This window comes from Periplaneta americana, chromosome 13 (assembly GCF_040183065.1).
Source record: "Periplaneta americana isolate PAMFEO1 chromosome 13, P.americana_PAMFEO1_priV1, whole genome shotgun sequence".
Lineage (NCBI taxonomy): Eukaryota > Metazoa > Arthropoda > Insecta > Blattodea > Blattidae > Periplaneta > Periplaneta americana.
In genome coordinates, this window is record NC_091129.1 from 138,555,120 (window position 1) to 138,577,345 (window position 22,226).

The 22,226-nt window shown below is 35.8% G+C and overlaps 2 protein-coding genes across 2 annotated transcripts in view; both read right to left on the reverse strand.

The window, feature by feature from the left end:
• LOC138712489 (facilitated trehalose transporter Tret1-like) overlaps window positions 1–10,750 on the reverse strand; it is a 25,000-nt gene extending 14,250 nt beyond the window's left edge. The window contains exon 1 of the mRNA XM_069844365.1: window positions 10,597–10,750. The gene's annotated coding sequence lies outside the window, so the exon portion shown is untranslated. The remainder of the gene's footprint in view (window positions 1–10,596) is intronic.
• Window positions 10,751–16,619: 5,869 nt separating this feature from the next.
• Window positions 16,620–22,226, reverse strand: part of LOC138711656 (uncharacterized) — a 63,728-nt gene continuing 58,121 nt past the window's right edge. Inside the window, exon 7 of the mRNA XM_069842788.1 lies at window positions 16,620–18,223. Within this exon, the coding sequence (XP_069698889.1) occupies window positions 17,767–18,223 (457 nt within the window). The 3' untranslated portion in view covers window positions 16,620–17,766. The remainder of the gene's footprint in view (window positions 18,224–22,226) is intronic.

A 22,226-nucleotide genomic window follows, 5' to 3' on the forward strand; every position in this document is an offset into this window, starting at 1 on the left:
TCTGGATTTTATGTTCCTAATTATGTCAGGTGAAGAATACAATGCGTGCATCCCTGCGTTGTGTAATTTTCTCCATTCTCCTGTAATGCATAATAAAAAAAAATTCTGGTCTGTAAAGAGATTAATAATAATCTGTGGCGCTACAGCCCATGAAGGGCCTAGACCGACCAGCCGGCTGCTGGCTTCACGCCCACATGCCGAAGCAGAGGTGGACGATCATCCAACCAGAATAGAGGTATCGTGTGGTTAGCATGATGATCCTCCCAGCCGTTATAACTGGTATTCGCAACCGGATTTCGCTACCTATCGTAGCTCCCCAAGTGCATCACGATGCTGGGTGGGCACCGGTCCCATACACTGGTCGAAATTTCATGAGAAAATTTCTTCCCCCATGAGGACTCGAACCAGCGCGCATTCCGTAACGCGAGTCCTAGGCAGAATGCCTTAGACCACGACGCCACGGCGCGGGACGTAAAGAGATTAAAAAAATAAAATAAATTACTATTACTTATTAAATAGAAGAGAAAATGAGTACATACAGTACTTTCTATTGTAACGTTTACACTTTAAACTCAAAATGCATACCTCTAAAATAGTAGCTAATGCCTTTTACTTACTCTAAGCAGATCCATTATTTCATTTATAAATCATTTTTAAGAAGATATGTTTTGCTCTTGACAATACCAACTGTAATACCCGAATGAATGAATGGATGAATGAATGAATGAATGAATGAATGAACCAATCGATGAATGGATTGATTGATTGTAGTGAGAAAAGAAGAATTATCAATTAATTAGTAGGCCTACAAGATTGTAATCGCGCCCTTGCAAGGGCTCTTGCAACTCCTGCATGGCTCAATGTGGTCTGCCTTTGCCGTCCACCAACAAAGAGTGAGAAACAACTCGAATATTCGTTAAACTCCAGATCATATATCCGGGGTTAAACCGAACCTGAGACACTCCGCGAAACGGAAAATCTTTGCATACTGACTACAGCGCCAGGCGTTCAATAGCAATATATAATTTCTATTTTTCGTAACCGGTTGTGCACAACTCTATGAAACATTTGTAAGTTGCCTGGAGAAGAATTTTAACATGTATTAGAGTGTAATGATTGGTTAATGCTGTAGAAATGTTGTATCCTCGCATTATTCATTTTAGTGAATTCCAAATAGTCTAAATACCCTAATCTCAGTGAATTTCCTTTTTTAATTCTTAGCATTACATACAATACTTAATACAGTTGTACAAGCCCTTAGCTGGACCTGTAGTCGAGGAAGTTGTTGAAGTGAAGTTTGGTTGATTTAGGAGGAGAGATTGAAGTGGAATAAAGCCTTATAAAATGAAATATAAATTTATTAAATTCAACCAAAATATTCAAGGCTCTATGGAAATTAAGGATAGCTTCGGAGAATATCACAAAAATGACTACAGCAGAATCCCAGAAAAATTATCATCCACAGTATGAACTTTGTAAGATCCATTAATAAAGGGATGGGTAATAATAATAATAATAATAATAATAATAATAATAATAATAATAATAATAATAATAAATAAATTATGATATGTATGATTATTAGAAATTACAAAAAATAAGCATGGTAACACAATTCAAGCGAGCACAGATATCTAAGAAAAAGAGAGCGATTAATTCTTGAACTGGAACAGACTGTGGGACCTAAACCATGATGCTGATGTTGTTGCTGAGGATGATAATGATGACGACAACGACGACGATGATAATAATAATAATAATAATAATAATAATAATAATAATAATAATAATAATTATTATTATTATTATTATTATTATTATTATTATTATTATTATTATAATAAATGTTTGCAGTTTTAAGTGTATAGTTTACATTTATAACAGTTAAATATTTGCTCTATCCTTTTAATACTGTGAGAAAAATGTTATTTTTGCATATTTTATTATTATTATTATTATTATTATTATTATTATTATTATTATTATTATTATTATTATTATTATTATTATTATACTAGATTATGTAACGGCGCTGTATCAACTAGTGGGCTATTTAGCGTCGATAGAATTGGTGTTAGTGAGATGATATTTGACGATATAAAGCCGAAGATTCGCCTTACGATTGGGGACATCCAGGTAATCAGCCCAAGCGGGAATCGAACCCGTACCCGAGCGCAACTCTGGATCGGCAGGCAAGCGCCTTAGCCTACTGAACTACGCCAATGGCTAGTGCATTATTATAAATTCCGTAATTAGATAACATTTTTAGAAACATTGTTGGTGATAACCTTTCAACCCGAAGATACTGTCCGACACTTCAGTTTTCTATGTATGCAATTAAAATGCATGTACAGTATGTGATACAAGTAGGTACAATCTTTATACAGTGTGATTCTCTAGCTTGTAGTCCCAAACTGTTGTCTGTAAAATTGTAAGTTGCATAAAGCTTGTCTTGAAAATTCATATACTTTCAGTAATGTAAAACAGGTCCTGCTCATAGCCAATGCTGGAAAATTCTTTTCTTGAAGTGGCGTCGGTAATGACTGCAGTTCTTGACATCTAGCCTCTTTTATGATTTTTGTTGTGCAGGTTTATTTCAGCACATTTCCCCCTTCATTAAACCCCAGAGATAGAAGTCGGTTGGCATCAGATCGGGAGATCTTGGTGGCCAAATATTTTTTGAGATAATTGTGTCTTCAAATAAACCTTTCAATTTCTGCCATCTGAAGTGTGAGATGTGTACCGCATTGTTCGAAATATCCCTCAGTTCACAATTTGTTAACTAATTCACTAACCTATTCAATATTTCCAGGTAGACTTCTGTGGTTACTGTTTCTTAAGAAAAAGAATTGGTCCTATAACTCGTCTACGAAACACTCCGCACCATACTCCAATTTTCTGAGAGTGCAAAGACTGTGCATGTAGTGCATGAGGATTTCGTTCTGCTCTATACGAGCTATTTCATCTCAAATCGATCGAAATATAGAGAAAATTGACCTTACTATTTCTAAATACAATGAAACTTTTTTTGTACGTAGAGAACTGTGATACAATGCTTTGTGCAAAGTTTGAGGCATCAGAACTTCATAGTGTTTAAATTAAAAAATATATATTTTCATAAAATTAGCAACTTTAAACTGTTGTAGCTCCGAAACCCTTTCACCCAATGATCAAAATCATGGTTTATTTTGATGCTGACAAATTAAAGTTTATATTGACATATAAACAGATTTTCTTGCTTTTTATGGAAATGGAGAAATTTAGATTTTTCCTCATTAAGACGCCTTTGGCTAGGAAAAAATATTTCAAAAATATATAGTTAGATTCCGCTTTGAAAGTACAAATAAACACATATTTTTTACTGATGGTATGTTGATAAGAAAGTATTGAAAATATCAAATAAAGAAAATAAATAGTACGCGCGTGAACTAACCAGCTGACTGTGAGACGGGAGGTAGCCGAGACAAGCAAGGCCAGGAGACAAACATGTGATGTGTCGTCTAGCAGTCATGGCTGAGCTAGCTTTATCATAGGTTTTCATAAACACAGGAGTAAAATGACGCCCAACGCTCGCTTATCTTCAGCTCTCGGCCAGTGCGTGGGATACTGCGCCGTTCAAGTCTAGGCGTGTGAAAATAATCTATTTAATACCTCCGAAACTTATTGCCGTACCACTAAGCAAACAATGCCGAATCCCTCTTAATAATGCAAGGTTTTTTCTCAATATATTTTTTTTTTACATTTTTACAAATGGCCAAAAAGCCTAAAATCAAGTAAAATCAGATTATCTGTCTCTCTGTGTACAATAAAAATAAGGATTACTTCTTAACATGAACTACCAAATGTCAGTTCAAAATAAGCTCTCGTTCAATGTTCTGCAGTAAATGGTTCCAGAGTTCTGAGCGCTGAAAGAGGCTTGTTTTTATAAAATACGCTAAATTTGTCGCTCAATAATACGAAAACCGTTTGACTTTCGAGAGTATATTTTTGAAAATGCACTTCCCTCAGCACCTTGTATAAGTAGGGAAAAAATTAGAGTATAAAAAAATGCGAGGTTTTTTACTGATCGATTTCATATGGAATAGCCCATACGCGTCTGTTGTTTCAGTCCTCCAGGGTTGGTCTCTTGTTTTTTTGTCAGTGAGAGGTGTATGTTTATATTAGGTTCATGCGTAAGTTCGGAGCGTTTTTGTTCGTCATCACAACACTGCGTTGTTAGGAGATTGTTTGTCATTTGTTATTTGAAGTGCTGTGCTTTGTTTTCTCAATATCAATATGTTCGACGCTTCAAATGGTCCATCGTGGTTTTATGTTAATTGTTGTAGAAATAAAAGTAACAGCTCCTAAAATTATCCCCCATAGTATTTATATTAATATAATAAAAACTAAAAAGATAGAAATATAATTAATAATATATGAATTAAATTCATTTCTTGAAAAACCAGAAACCATTGAAGCTCTTATGTTAGTTGGACCATAAAAGGATACATATACAGATCTATTGTTAAAATTCGCTGCAAACTGCTTCTCGGAATGGCTAATTGTTGAGAAAGGCGGTGAATCGACTTCATTGGGTTCGTAGCAACGCTCTGTCTGACGAGGGCAACATCCTCTACCGATGGACGAGAAAACAAGAATTGGATAGTGATTTTCATAAGAAAATAATCTTCACTGATGAAGCACACTTCCAGCTTAACCCCTTTGCTCCCACTGTTCCCAAATGGGAACATGCATTATTTACGGCGTAAATGATTTGAGAGGACCAATAATCATCTTATTTTGTTTCTTATGTGTCAATAAGGAATATATAAGAAACACCATTTTTAATAAAAAATAATTTGGGCATAAATGAGTTAATATCAATTCTGAAATATTTATATTCCAATCATTGAAAGTGTCTTGGGATCAAATGGGTTAATGGTCATGTGAATAAACAAAATTTCCGGATTTGAGGGATGGAGAATCCTCTCATGATCCGTGAGAAGTCGCTGTATTCAGAACGAGTTACTGTTTGGTGCGGATTATGAACTGGCGAACTAATTGGGCCATACTTTTTTGAAGACGAGACTGTTTCATGTTTAATCGCAGTCTTTGTGCTTCATATTGACTTACACAAATTCAAGGAATAAATACATTAAAATCTAAGTTAGTACAAAAATCTACAAGAATAAAAATATATAATACACTAGCATTACCCTCCCTTTTATACGGAAGCGAGATTTGGACATTAAAGAAAAAAGACATGAACAGAATCAAAGCAACGGAAATGAAATTTTTCAGGAGGACAGCAGGATATACTCTTTTAGACCGAAAAAGGAATGAAGAAATTTTATAACAATTAGAAGTAGAGTCAGTAGAAGAAAAAATCAGCAGATACAAATTAAATTGGCTAGATCATGTAAGAAGAATGGAAAATTCAAGAATCCCAAAAATTATGATGCAGTATAAACCTAGAGGACATCGTCGACCAGGAAGACCTTTTAGAAAACTGCTAGATGGGGCCGAAACAGGTCTACAGAGGCCTAATTCGTGAAGGATGATATGATGATGATTGACTTAATAACATTAGCATTTTTTCAAATAAAATATGTATTTTATTATTGAATTAAAAATTACGTTCTTTATGGGACACTCTTTCGTATTGAATTAGATGATGACAATAATCCTTAAGGGATTTGTGACTTTGATTGTTTTTCTCCTGTACTCTTCATGTATTATGTTACACATTATCCGACGTGGATGTAGCCTCAACGGAAATTTACAAGCGTGAACTCTGACCTTGGCGACACTCTACTGACGGCTTATCGCAGTCTGATCTATGCAAAGGACACCACTGAATGGATTATCGAAGGTCACTCTCTGAACTGTTAGAAGAGTTGTTCCCCAATATTGGTCCGCGCGCACAGAAGGTTCTGTCAGTCCGCAGATATGTTTTCGCTTTTTGTAATCCAGGAAATGAATTTCAATTACCTATATTTATTTAACATTGAAAAGTTACATAAATAAGACAGGGCCCGGCTATTATTTGTGAACTGGCTTTAAATATTTCACTTGTAATTTCATTATATCCCGAGGAATTTTTAGACTTTAATTCGTAACAGGTTGAATTTATGGTCTGTCACTATTTCTCTGTACATAGTGCGTGTGTTTTTCAACGAAACGGTCCGTGGTTCGATTCTTGCCGTGAGTGGAGTTTTATCTTCGTTCTACGGAGCTTCGTACTTCACCCTCGTCTTGCTTTCAGACATTCAAATAAAGAAAATCTCATCCAGAGAATTGGCGTCTGGAAAGGTTCCCAAAATGCTGGCTGCGTTTCCACTTTGGATGGCTATTGCTATTCGTTGCCGTAGGTAATTGGTGCAGTCAGGGTCTCCAGTAACAGTCACCAAACTTCTGCCAATTTCGGAAACTAGAAATATTAGTTGGGCGTTAACAAGTTATTACTCGTCCAATGAAAATGTACTAGGCTATAGAACTGGCATTAAATTATGACAATCAGTAATTGTTTTTAATATTGTTCAGTTGACGGCACATCGGTATCCCTGTAAATTTGTTTCACTTACAATTGTATCCCAAGTATCACCAAATACCAATCATATTCTGTTCGTATTTTATTTTGAGTGCGTAATAAAGAATCCTATTCATAGATTTCAAAAAGGCATATGACTCGATTAAGGGAGAAATTTTATATAATATTCTTATTGCATTTGACATTCCCAAGAAACTAGTTCGATTAATTAATACGTGTGTCAGTGAAACGTACAGCAGAGTCTTTATGGACCAGTTTCTGACGGGTGCTTTTCCAAATCATTGCGGGCTAAAACAAAGAGATGCACTTTACTTTTTAACTCTGCTCTAGAATGTGTCATTAGGAAAACTGAGAATGGCAGATATTGAACGGGTTACATCAGCTGCTTGTCTATGCGGATGACGTGAATATGTTAGAAGAAAATCCACAAACTATTAGGGAAAACACGGGAATTTTACTTGAAGCAAGTAAAGAGATAGGTTTGAAAGTAAATCGCGAAAAGACAAAGTATATGATAATGTCTCGCCCTGAACATAGTCCGAAATAGAAATGTAAAAATTGAACATTTATCCTTTTAAGATGTGGAAAAATTCAAATATCTTGGAGCAACAGTAACAAATATAAATGACACTCGGGAGGGAATTAAACGCAGAATAAATTTGGGAAATGTCTATTATTATTCGGTTGAAAAGCTTTTGTCATCCAGTCTGCTCTAAAAAAATGTGAAAGTTAGAATTTATAAAACAATTATATTACCGGTTGTTTTGTGTGGTTGTGAAACTTGGACTCGCACTTTGAGAAAGGAAAAGAAGTTAAGGGTGTTTGAGAATAAAGTGCTTAGGAAAATATTTGTGGCTAAGAAGGATGAAGTTACAAGAAAATGGAGAAAGTTACACAACGCAGAACTGCACGCATTGTATTCTTCACTTGACATAATTAGGAACATTAAATCCAGACGTTTGAGATGGACAGGGCGTGTAGCACGTATGGGTGAATCCAGAAATGCGTATTAGCCTATAGGCCGGAGGGAAAAGGACTTTTGGGGTGGCCGACACGTAGATGGAAGGATAATATAAAAATGTATTTGAGGAGGTGGGATATAATTGTAGGGACTGGATTAATGTTGCTCAGATGGCGGGCTTATGTGAGGGCGGCAATGAACCTCCGAGTTCTCTAAAAGCCATAAGTAAGTAGATATAAAGAGCCCACGCCTTAAGGCCCATTCACAATGAAAATTAAACATAAACATAACGTAAGCATAAAACCTTTTGTCCATGTTATTTAATGAAAGCATTCACAATGAATTACATAAGCATAAACTTAATCTTAATCATAAGACGTTAACATGAAAGTTTGCAAACTCCAAACTTTCATGCTTATGTTTATGCGATTTGGAAACAGTACACAAGCGGAAAGCGTGTTTTCACTTTTTGTTTAACATCTCATGGGCTTTGCCTACAGGCAATATTTTGATCTATTGGCCGTGATGATAGCTAGGCGCGCAACATGGAATCATATGACGAAAAGTTGATTATTTTACATCTCTGTTTCTTTGATTTCAAGTATTGAAAGCCATATACTGATGCCATTGTAGTTATTAGAAACATAAATTGAATAGCTACATCGTCAGTCATTGTGCAATTCTCCATTTTTATGTAATAGATTCTGTAGTTTTGTTGATTCGGTATGTTTGTTTCCACACACGTGTTATGTTTACGTTATGTTTAATTTTCATTGTGAATGGGCCTTGGCTACTTAAGTTTGTGGCATATGTTTATGTGCTTATGTTCATGTTTACGTTATGTTTAATTTTCATTGTGAATGAGCCTTTAATGTTGCGAAAAGGATAAATTGAATTTTGTTATTAAGCAAATTGTACTTTCGACCTAAATACTGTACGTGATTTTTATTTAAGTACACTATATCAACTTCACGGTCTTCAAGAAGTAAGAGAGTAATATAATGGCACATTTGTGGAACATAAAGGCTAGACTTTGTTCCAGGCTCCCTGTATTGGTCACTCAACTGGAAGTAGTTGGATAAACTGCTCAGTGACCACAAGCAAACAACTTTGTTGTCATTCGTCTCTTTGTAGAATCTTTTCAGTAGCAAGTCAGTCTGTTTCGGAGCGTTCTTGATGTGTACTAACATGTGAACTGTAAAACGTGTTTGAATACTATACATAGTGAACCGTAAGTAATGTCATTAATTTCAGGGTGTTATTCTTTGGGATATTTCAAACAAAGAAGTTTAATACAATTTAGCTCCTTTTTACTTTCTTTTCGAGATTAAAATTGTTTTATATCAAACATTTCATAGCGTGTTTTGGGAAAGCCATTGATTTAATTCCTAATACGCTCAGTCAATTTAAGAGAGCAGTGTATTATGATAATAAATTATTGAAATAATTTTATTTTTGTCGTTTAAACGTGCAGAAATTTGATCCGAACAAATGTAACTTTTCGTTCTGCAAAGGAATTTTAAAATGTTACATTTGTTCAGATCAAATTTCTGCAATTTCAAAGGACAAAACTAAAATTCTTTCAATCCTTTATTATCATAATACACTGATCTCTTAAATTGACTGATCATATTGGGAATTAAATCAATGGCTTTCCCAGAACACGCTATGAAATGTTTAATATAAAACAGTTTTTTTTTTTCGAAAAGGAAGCAAAAACGAGCAAAATTGTATTAAACTTCTTGTTTGAAATATCTCAAAGAATAACTCTCTGAAATTAATGATTTTACTTACGGTTCACCCTGTATTTGTATGCAACTCGCCAGTGATAAATACTTACTTACTTACTTACTTACTTACTAACTGGCTTTTAAGAAACCCGGAGCTTCATTGCCGCCCTCACATAAGCCCGCCATTGGTCCCTATCCTGAGCAAGATTAATCCAGTCTCTACCATCATATCCCACCTCCCTCTAATCCATTTTAATATTAGCCTTCCAACTAACACTCTATATGCATTTATAGATTCGCCTATACGTGCTACATGCCCTGCCCATCTCAAACGTCTCGATTTAATGTTCCTAATTATGTCAGGTGAAGAATACAATGCGTGCAGTTCTGTGTTGTGTAACTTTCTCCATTCTCCTGTAACTGTAACTTCATTCCTCTTAGCCCCTCTTCTTTCCTAAGCACCTTATTCTCAAACACCCTTAACCTATGTTCCTCTCTCAAAGTGAGAGTCCAAGTTTCACAACCATAAAGAACAACCGGTAATATAACTGTTTTATAAATTCTGAATTTCAGATTTTTTGACAACAGACTGGATGATAAAAGCTTCTCAACCGAATAATAACAGGCATTTCCCGTATTTATTCTGTGTTTAATTTCCTCCCGAGTACCATTTATATTTGTTACTGTTGCTCCCAAATATTTGAAATTTTCCACCTCTTCAAAGGATAAATTTCGAATTTTTATATTTCCATTTCGTACAATATTCTGGTCACGAGACATAATCATATACTTTGTCTTTTCGGGATTTATTTCCAAACCTATCTCTTTACTTGCTTCAAGTAAAATTCCCGTGTTTGTGGATTTTCTCCTAACATATTGACGTCATCCGCATAGACAAGAAGCTGATGTAACCCGTTCAATTCTAAACCCTTTCTGTTATCCTGGACTTTCCTAATGGCATACTCTAGAGCAAAGTAAAAAGTAAAGGTGATAGTGCATTTCCTTGCTTTAGACCACAGTGAATTGGAAACGCATCTGACTAAATAAAATGTGAAAATATTTAGCGATTATAATACTGTCTTGTCAGTGTTAAATTAATTTTGAATTGTATTAATATGCTTTAGAAATGTATTCTCTCTAAATAATCACACGATTTTACATAAATCTCTTTTTGGAATAAAACAAGTCACAATAGCGTGAATATTAAGAGACTAGAATCGGTGTTTGAGCGGTATTCGGTATGTGAAACTTTCCGCTTTTTAATATAGAATTTTATAACAATACAAAAGAAATTTCACCTTGATATGATGCCGACAGAAGAATTCTTTTGCTAATACATTTAATATTTTAGATATTCTGACTTCGTGTCTACTCACCAGGAAAACACTCGACGTATGGTATATAGGTCCGTCAAATACACATGCAACTTGAAATTCTCTTGTTGTTGGATATTTCCTTATTCAAGTCTCCCTACTGACCAATCTTTACTTGTCCTTCAGCTCTATATCGGATAACCTCTGAACCTTCTTCCTATCTTTAACTCTACCCATTTGTTCACCAATAAGTTAGCAGTGCATCGTTATTGCATATGTAACTAGTTTCACTATTAATTATGTGCCATACACAAGCCACTTAGTATTGTCAAACAAAACATATCTGTCGAAATTTTCAGAATATCTTATATTTGAAGTGTTCATTTTAAGCTGAAGAAATAAACATGTATTTAAGTCTAGTGGTCTGGTAGTCCGTGGCGAAGCTAAGGTGTAAATACTGGGTAGGCTAAAAAAATCTGCTTAACTTATATATTTTTATACAGCAGATGTTTCTCGGTTTTCTATCAAACTATTTTTTTGCGACACAGACCGTACAAAAAGATGATGAACACTCATTTCCACCCCCCAAACAGAATACAGGTATATAACAATATAACTTATTTATCTCAGAGCACCCTATTAGCCAAGAATATTTCTTATTCTACGAAAATTTAAAATTTATATTTTGTCTTCCTTCATCCGCTATTTTAATACGTAAATGTGGTGTCGATCTCCTGTCTTTGTAAGGTCATTTTGTTTCATACGTCCAACTAAAACGGTTTCTCATTCAATTCTACAAATAAATAATAATAACCTCAATGTTCTTTCAGCATGAGCCATTTTATACAAAATTAATATGTAAAACACACACGCATGCACTTTTGATTAAACTAACGCTCAACAACACAGCCCATTCATAGAGCACCAATATAGCGCGACGTATTATCACAGTCTACTATATACAGTCGCGAAGCTTGAGGTGTTTTTTTGCAAATCTCGTGATAAAGCGCTCCAAGCGGTTAGCAACTAGAAACAATAGACTGTCCATGGTCGACTTTGGACTGTATCGTATTTCTATCGAGTGCTAGCTCGTTGCGTATTTCACATTGATGCTTGTGAAATGTTCGTTATTGGTTATAATTAAAATGTTAATGGCTAAGATATAATAATTGGAATAATAATATGGGACAAGGAGGAGACGTTTGTAATGCTATAAATTGTAGCAACAGTAAGAGAAAGAGGCCAGAGTTATCCTTTTTCCGATTTCCGAAAGATTCAGAAAGGTTCCTGGGTTTCCACAAGAATGCTGTGCAGAAACAAAACTGTTATTTTGAAGTTCTTTGTGACTGTTAGAATACATTATATCCTTAAATTTCACAATGAAATATTTCAGTCTAACCGAAAGGACATTAGATACCTGTTAAAGTTCTGTCACTTAGGCTGCTAAATTTCCAGAGAAATAAAGGTTAGGTCTACTTTTTTTTTTCAGAGGATATATTTTTAGTTGTAGCTATTAATTTTGTTATTATTTTTATGTGTTATTTTACTAAAGACGTAGAAAAATTAAGTTTGTTTTAATGAAATTTATTGATCACGTTTTATTTTCAATTCTGGTAGGATTATCATTGCTTAGGCCTACTTTTTTTTTCAAAGGATATGTTTTTAATTATAGCTGTTAATTTTGTTGTTATTTTTATTTGTTACTTTACTAGAGACATAGAAAAAGTCTGTTACAATAAAATTTATTGATCACGTTTTATTTCCAATTCTGGTGTGATTATTATTGCTTAACCTCATCCCACTTTGTTAACTACGTAAGCGTACACTACAAGTACCGGTACACGTAAGATACTCCTTTAATTCATATTTCCATTATTATTGTTGCAAAGGGAAATGCAAATTAATATTTATTGGTTTCATAGTTAATTATCGCTATAATCTTGAATGAGTGAAGCTATTATAGTAAATTTCAGTTCGTTTTGCACAAACAAAAATTATATTAACTTATTTCTTGCAGGTATCTTCGAGTTTATGGTGGAATTTAATATAATTAATAAAATAACAAATTAACTTCATGCATTTAATATTTCAATAATGGAAGGAAGGTGTTAATTTTTCCAAAAGAACACAACGAAAGTGTTAACATATTTTGTCGGCTGCTAGGAGAGAGATCTGCGATGATGAGGCGATAGTAGCGATGGTGGGCAACTACCCATGTTTGCATTTTTACTACATATTGAGCTTCGCGACTGTATATAGTAGACTGTGGTATTATTGTGACGGTAGGCTACAAGGCTAGCCTCATTTACCATGTAGATGTAGCGAATCGATATCCCCTCCCCGGTACTCCCTCAAGCTTACGAGTCAAGGTCGTAGCTATGCCTTTCGAGGCTTGTGGCGACAAGCCTCGCCTCGCACTGAACTCTCGGATCCTGGAATGACTACCAACAGTGAACTTAATATGTGGAAAGATCGGAGTTAAACCAAATGTTACGATACGTCGTTTATAGGCCTAATTTTACTAGATATAATTGAGGACCGTTTTTGCAAAACTTGCTAACTGTAAAATGTGCAAAATTGAGATTTTGATGGATTCGTTAACATAAGGGAGGCCTCTACATGATGTTCAAAGCGTCTTAGTAAAATTGGGTTATTTCTCTTCATTGTAGTGTGTCAAAGTGTGATCGTTTTTTCAAAACTTGCTTTCTGCTATAGATGAGAGTTACAGCAAAACTTGCTTACTATAGTGTTTTGTCTCTCCTGTAAAATTTAGTTCTTTTAGTTAGCAAGTTTTGCAAAAACGGCCCTCAATTGCTCGTAGTCTTTTTATTTATTTTATTATTTTATTGGGTTATTTTACGACGCTGTATCAACATCTAGGTTATTTAGCGTCTGAATGAAATGAAGGTGATAATGCCGGTGAAATGAGTCCGGGGTCCAGCACCGAAAATTACCCAGCATTTGCTCGTATTGGGTTGAGGGAAAACCCCGGAAAAAACCTCAACCAGGTAACTTGTCCCGACCGAGATTCGAACTCGGGCCACCTGATTTCGCGGCCAGACGCGCTGACCGTTACTCCACAGGTGTGGACTTAGTCTTTTTAACTCACTAGCGTTGTAAATATGGATGTCATCTGTTAAACGTTTCGGAGGTCTGCCTACTCTTCCTTTCTCCGCCGGTAATCCAAAATTAGTAGAAATTTATGGATATGGTTTATTATTTCTGTAAAATTTCGTCGTTTCTCTTGTGATGTAATAAAATGAATATAGCTCTTCTGCGAAATTTGGAATACAGGGTGTATAGAAACAAGATCGACAACGGTTAATATGTTGGGCGGGACGGTAAACTGATCATTTCTGAAGGGGGAATCCATGTCCGGAAATTCATGGTTTGGGCGCTTTGGGGCGTCGAAGTTTCATCGGGTTGTTTTTGGTGCCTTAATTACATAGTTATGCAACTCATTAGCTATCAGCGTAATGTGGATGGACGAATTGCGCCTTAACTTTCCTGCGCATGCGGTACATTGGTAGAGAGAGACCTGTACCATAGCCACCATTGTCACCTGATCTTACACCTCTTGATTATTTTCTGTGGTGTGCTATGAAGACTATGGTGTACTGTATGTTACTCCTGTAACATCAGAGGAGGACCTCATCGCACGAATCCACGCTGCGACTGAAATACTGAGCACAAAGCCGCACTTATTTGCCCAAACTGCGTCAGTCTCTGCACCGCCTATATACGCTCTGCAGTCAAGTAGGAGGTCAACATTTTGAACACCTTTTGTAATTTACTATACGGTGTGATTCTCTTGTTGGGTTTCTTAACGAAATGTGGAACGCACACCCATGACAATATCCGAACCGTTCTCAAACTACGATGCCCCAAAGGGCCCAAACCATGAATTTCCGGACATGGGTTCCATCTTGAAAAATGATCAATTCACCGTCCCACTCAACATCTAAGCGTTGTCGATGTTGTTTCTATACACCGGTGTATTTTGCACTATACAAATAGTTTAAATTAACTGCTACTATAAAAACGCAGTTTGTCCATTTTTTGCGTTCATCGTGGACTATTTCCACATCCTAAACTGCATTCAATGAAGCAGAGCTCCAGCTTGTATAGGCTACTTTGCAAGTTTTTTGGGCCTGGTATTTGATTATAAATTATTGTAAGATGGAAGTCTCATATCAGTGATCTGCGCAGATATTGTGAGAAATTATTGACATTTTTATGCATGCTGTCAAGGGCACACTGAAGCGCAGATTGTACTATTATTTTCGTATTTATCGAATACTTATTCGATCATGACTTCTTTATAGTTGTTTCATTTACGGCTCTAAATCAAGGCTTAAAATATTAGAGCCATTTCACCGTTATAGTCAATGACTTGCGACAAAGCTTTTCCGTAAAAGTAGGATAGAATACTGTTCAGGAATGGGATTCGTTCAAAAGAGATTAATGACATGAAGTTTCAGTTACCCTGTAGAAGTGTAGAGGATTGGTTATTGCGTTTCACACACGACCGTCTTCTAAGTAGCGAATCTCTATGTGTCATGTTCCACTTAAGTGTATAATGTACAGGGATTCTATTATATTTACTGACCGCTGGCGCGGTGGTTTGCTTCTCGGCGGCTGGGCTTGTCACAGCCGGTTGCATCCGTACGTTAACCTCGCTGCTTAAAACGTGTATAAACTCACCTTATAGAAGATGCTGGAAATGTCGTCCTCCCTCGGCTAAACAGCATTGTATCGAGGAAACACATTCTGCTTGACACGATTAAGTTCAGACACTGTAATGTTCCTTATTTCATTTCTTCTACCGGTATATACAACATTTAACCTCACAATAATTGAAGGGTTGAGAGCAAAAACCGGATAAGTCCAAAAATTCAAATTTTGAGCATAATACATTTCTCTTTACTTCATTTCAAGTGGCATCTATTGACATAACAAGTTTCTACAAAAACCGGATTTATGCCATTGAAACGAGTATTTGAAAGTGTAGCGTTTCTGCAAAAAGCAGATTAGTTCTTTCTAGCAAAAGACGGAGAAGTCACAAACTTGTCCGGTTTTTGTTACAAAATATCATGGTGTTAATAATAATAATAATAATAATAATAATAATAATAATAATAATAATAATAATACTTTATCGCCAGAACAAAGATACATATTGATTTTTTATATAAGAACTCTCTAGCACCCCCAGAAAAAGTCAGTTACATACTCGTGCTCAGGCGGCATTCCACATAAGTTAAATTTTGTCTTCTTTCTTCTTTTGTTTCATCGCCATATTAGCTGTTATTGTCGGTGTTATTGGTTCAATATTTCATTTTACAAATGAATTATCATCAAAATGAACCAGATCAAAATATGCAATGGCCAAAGAAGAGAAAGACGAAAGAAAGTAAGGAAGACAGATTAAGAAATACCAAAGTTAAAGGTGAAGAACATATAAATCATGTTGGGAAACTGATTCCAAGGTGTGTGAAAACAGCTATAATAATAATAATAATAATAATAATAATAATAATAATAATAATAATAACTTTTTTATTTTAGTAGGTTATTTCACGACACTTTATCAACATCTTAGGTTATTTAGCATCTGAATGAGATGAAGGTGATAATGCCGGTAAAATGAGTCCGGGGTCCAGCACCGAAAGTTACCCAGCATTTGCTCATATTGGGTTGAGGAAAACCCCCGGAAAAACCTCAACCAGTAATTGCCGCGAACGGGAATCGAACCCGGGCCACCTGGTTTCGCGGCCAGACGCGCTAACCGTTACTCCAGAGGTGTGGACAAATAATAATAATAATAATAATAATAATAATAATAATAATATTTTTGATTGAGCATAGTTTATTATGTTGTTATTAGAATAATTATTTTTCGGTACTTGTTATACCTGACGTGCCAAGAATTCAGACTAAAGAACACAAATTTAAAAAGAAAAATATAAACATAAAAATATTTTGTTTTTCTTGTTCAGGAAATCATTCCAACATTAAGTTTTTAATGTAATAAAACACTCATAAAATATTTATTTGTATGTTGATACAGTTAACAATATGAATGAAACATGATTTCATATACTTTTTCTCAATTAATGTGTGTACATATAAAATTTTCTGCAAAAAGTGGATATGTCCAAATGTTTTTATCCTCAATAAACCATACAAAAGAGAACAGTGACACTTTTTAGCAAAGTTGGTAAAATATGAAATACCCATATAAAACATGTAAAATTATTACGGTATATAATATGAGAAACGTGAGGGACAGTTTTTTTCGTTTTATGGAAAAATAATATTTTGGACTTGTCAGGTTTTTGCTATCAACCCTTCAATTAAAATGCTCAATTTAAGGACAATGAAGAGTAGACAAAGTTGTGGTTTTTTCAACAGTGACTGAAGGTTTAATCGACCCACAGTTCATGTTCTTTTAAGATGAAGCGTGGTTCCACCTGATGTCCTGTAAACATTGGTGTTCTGAAAACCCTGGCAGGAAAGTTGGAGTTTGATGTGCTGTTAGCGCAAGACGAATAATCGGTCTGATTTTGTCGCTTCGTTTATAAACACAAGACAGTAGACACCTTCTAATTATTGTCTGATACAATACTTTATTGAGTTACCGTATTTATTATTAGCGATAATTAGATTTGTACTGATGTTTGTCGTACTCTATGGTTTTAAAAGTTATCTTTGAAGCTTACAAGATAGAAATTACAGATTTGAATCTTCTATTGGAAATGCTTTATCAGTTTATTTAATTACAAAACATACATCTTGACCCTTTACAAAACGAGTGAGTAGAAATAAGAATTAAACTTAAAATGAGAGATAACTTAAAGAGAGTCTTCAGGCATGATTCAGTGTTTAAGGGAAGTATGATTGAGTCAAGTCGGACTTACATTGATTGAATTAAAATTTCCATTAGCGGAATGGAATACTTTCGTTTAATATAGTTAGGAGTATTGCTTTTCCATGAATGTACTGATGCATTACTACTTATACAAGTTAAACAAACACGTCAAGTTAGGAGATGGATTTCCTTGATCCTCTACTGAGTTATATATAAATGCAGTTGCAAGGAAAAGTTCGTCTTGAAATGTGTAACCGCTCATGTGAATTCAGTCTAGAAGAGAAACAAAGTAAATAGTTTTCTGTTTACATTGATGACTTCAAACTTATAATGAAACACGCCAAACCAGTGCCTCAGTAAGGTCACGGTGATCCATTAGCAGCATTTGTTCTATTACCGACTAGCTTGGTTTGAATCTCTTGCAGAGTTAGTCCTTTTGTCTCAGGGACTTTGAAGTAAATGAACACAGTTGCAAGTGCACAGTTCACTGCGAAGAACCAGAAGGCAATGTACCTGCCGGCGTAATCTATGAATATCTGAAATGTATTGGTTATGATGAAGGATATTATCCAGCAAAAGGAAGTGACGAGAGCTCCACCAGTGCCCTTCACCTTAGGGGGAAGCACCTCAGCCATGACGACCCAAGGCATGGGGCCCAGTCCGAAGCAATACACGATGATGTAGATGATGAGGCATGCAAGAGGAAGCCAGCTTATGCCATCCACGTCCTTCTGCATCTGCTCTTTGAGGAGGAAGTAGACTCCGAGCACCAGTAGACTCAGCATCTCGATGAAGCTCGATACCATCAGCAGGATTCGTCTGCAAGCAGGATTTCGGATACGATATGAAATTTCCATGCAGATATTCTGCGTCATCATACGATGAAAGAGTAATGGAACGGAGAAAAATTCTCTCCGGCGCCGGGATTTGAACCCGGTGCTGACGCTTTATCCACTAAGCCACACCGGATTCCACCCCGGCGTCGGACAGAATCGTCTCAGATCAAGTTCCAACTCTTGGGTTCCCTCTAGTGGCCGCCCTCTGCACTACGTCATAGATGTCTATGAACATAGGACCGAAGTCCACACATGTGCTGAGGTGCACTTGTTATGAGTGACTATACTTGTTTTTTTGAAAGATGGGACATGACAGGAGCGTTGCGATCGGAAAAACAACTGAATGTCACATAGCGTGGTAGGGCTGTTGCTATGGTAACAGTGTTAGCATTGGTACGTTTCGTCTTTGATTCTCTGTCGCTTTTTGTATTGTTTTCTTACCTTTGCGTCAATTGGCAATTAAGTTTTAACGTCAGCCATCTTAACGTCAATTGATACCTTCCATCAGCTGGCAGCGTGGTAGTTCTGGCAACTGGCAACTTAGCACTGTAGTTCCAAGTTCCAAGTTCCAAGTTCGGCCGCTTAAATGTCATGTCCCATCTTTCAAAAAAACAAGTATAGTTGGCCGGGATCCGACGGAATAAGCGTCGTCTTAAATCACGAAGTGATTTACGCATATCATAATATATACTCTTTCATCGTATGATGACGCAGAATATCTGCATGGAAATATCATATGTACTTCGGTACATTAAAATAATATATAGGATTTCGGATATTTTTTACAAGGTGGATCTCGAGTTTTTTTATCTTGGAAGTTTGTCGCAATAAAGGCCGACAATGTCAATAAAATTTCAAATATAAATATTTACTTTCTTACATTATACTAGAATTAACGAATGTTTGTACTTCTGACAGTTAACATTATGACTGAGGTGAAGGCACGTTGCCATAGCAACGAGTGTCGTCATAACAACGCCCAATCACAGTCCGTCCCCCTCTCACCCTGCTACCAACAACCTTCAACAAAAGCATGCGAAGCATTGCCAGATCAACAAAACACACTCACGTGGTTTGGAGTCTGTTTTCTGTGACGGCATTTCACTGTTTGTTGTTTTTAGTTTTATCGCTTAATATTCTGCCTTTTTAACTCAGTGTTTCAGTAATTGTTGTAGGTAGTTATTGTAAGTGTGTGTGCGTTGTTAGGCCTATTAGTGTTTATTTAGTTTTTACGGTTTATTTTTAAGTTTAAATTTAAAATAGCACAATCAAGCCTTAAAGATAAAAGAGGGCGGCCACGACTTCATTCTCCGTAATGAAAAACTGCAAGAATTTGAAGTGTGGGTTCGTTCCTGCAAATATAAATTATATATTATTTGTTTACGAATTCATATATTTCGGTGTATAATTATTTAGTCCTTTGCGAATAAATATACTTCAAAAAGGAACAAAAATACTTATTTCAAATAATAACAGCGCGTAATTCGTCTATGTAACAAAATTTACTCAGTCCTCAGAAGGTTATTATTATTATTATTATTATTATTATTATTATTATTATTATTATTATTATTATTATTATTAGTGGTGGTATGGTAGTGGCAGTAGTGGTATTAGTAGTGTGATAGTATCGATCGATCAAAATTTATTCCGTGTAGTTCCGTGAACTTGTACTACTTTTAATTTTGCGACAAAATCTTTTAGTCAGACAGCCATAATAACAATCTTGGATTCAAGATACCTGCAATAGAAATTAGAATTCGAGCCTAATTTAATGCATCGAGAGATGAGATGTTTTGAATTTGAAATCCGCTGTCCCGTCCGTCTCTCACTGCAATGCGGCAACAGCGCACTTTCTCCTGCGTCTCCGCATACAACTGTCAGAAGTACAAACATTCGTTAATTCTAGTATAGTCTAGTTTTTTGCCTTTACGCAAGCAACCATTATCTTCAGTAACATTTATTTATTTAATGCAACGGCACTTGACTCCTACAATTCGGACTACCCACTGTACCAGCCATTTTCAACCGGTGTGTCGCGAGGAAATAGAAGTAGGCTAGTAAAGGTTGTTGTAGGAAAAATTGAAAAAAAAGAATCAAAGTGAAAAGAGTAGTAAAATTGAACGCGATCCAAGTCAACATTCAATACACACATTCCCTCCTAAAACTCTAAACTCTAAAAATGTCCTCTAGTAGGGAACCATTGGTTTAGCTCAGGCAATGCGGTAAAGATGTTTGGCCAGGCAGTAGTAGCCTGTACAGAGCTGAAACATACGGCAGCTGCAGCCAATCTGGTAGGTGAGAAATGTCTATTTTCCAGGTACTATCTGTGACCTCAGAGTTAGGTTTTCTGCATATTTCTTTTTATAAATAAAATATAAAATTATTGTGTCTCAGTGAAACATACAGCAGAGTCCGTATAGGTCAGTTTCTATCTGATGCTTTTCCAATTCACTGCGGGCTAAAGCAGGGAGATGCATTATCACCTTTACTTTTTAACTTCGCTTTAGAATATGCCATTAGGAAAGTTCAGGATAACACAGAGGGTTTGGAATTGAACGGGTTACATCAGCTTCTTGTCTATGCGGATGACGTGAATATGTTAGGAGAAAATCCACAAACGATTAGGGAAAACACGGAAATTTTACTTGAAGCAAGTAAAGCGATCGGTTTGGAAGTAAATGCCGAAAAGACAAAGTATATGATTATGTCTCGTGACTAGAATATTGTACGAAATGGAAATATGAAAATTGGAGATTTATCCTTCGAAGGGGTGGAAAAATTCAAATATCTTGGAGCAACAGTAACAAATATAAATGACACTCGGGAGGAAATTAAACACAGAATAAATATGGGAAATGCGTGTTATTATTCGGTTGAGAAGCTTTATCATCTAGTCTGCTGTCAAAAAATCTGAAAGTTAGAATTTATAAAACAGTTATATTACCGGTTGTTCTGTATGGTTGTGAAACTTGGACTCTCATTATGAGAGAGGAACATAGGTTAAGGGTGTTTGAGAATAAGGTGCTTAGGAAAATATTTGAAGTTACAGGAGAATGGAGAAAGTTACACAACGCAGAACTGCACACATTGTATCCTTCACCTGACATAATTAGGAACATTAAATCCAGACGTTTGAGATGGGCAGGGCATGTAGCACGTATGGGCGATTCCAGGAATGCATATAGAGTGTTAGTTGGGAGACCGGAGGGAAAAAGACCTTTGGGGAGGCCGAGACGTAGATGGGAGGATAATATTAAAATGGATTTGAGGGAGGTGGGATATGATGATAGGGACTGGATTAATCTTGCTCAGGGTAGGGACCGATGGCGGGCTTATGTGAGGGCAGTAGTGAACCTTCGGGTTCCTTAAAAGCCATTTGTAAGTAAGTATATAAAATTATATGTACGGTATTGGGGAAAAACGATGAATGTCACATTTCTGTTAAGGATTAGATAATGATCTAATTGAGTCTATAACTGCAAGATGTAGTGCTGTTTCTATAGAAAATAAAGTAAAGAATTACTGTATTCGTGTTGGTAATTCTCCTTTTTACCAGTTTTCATAAGAACAACATTAAATTTTGTACTGATCCATTAAATTAGATAATGACATCAACCTTAACAGAACTGTGACATTCATGGTTTTTTCCCGCACACCCTTCATATTTAAAAATATGAATTTCTTATTTTATGGGATGCTCTGAAACTTAAAATTTATCCTGCAAAACTTAGCTATTGTGCCTTGTCATTATCTTGCTCCGAGCCCTTCTGTTAGTGTATTGCTTTTTTACAATTGCAAAAGCGTCATGTATTAATTGAGAAGTCAGAACCATGGCCATGTTAAATATGTGTGTGTGGGTATCTAATGCCTACCCACTTCACTTTGCGTGATACGGGTTCCGCATACTGCGGATAGATGGCAAGACTGTGACCCATTTTCAAATTGCACACCACTTCAGTGGGTCTGTGAAGGATTATGTCGTG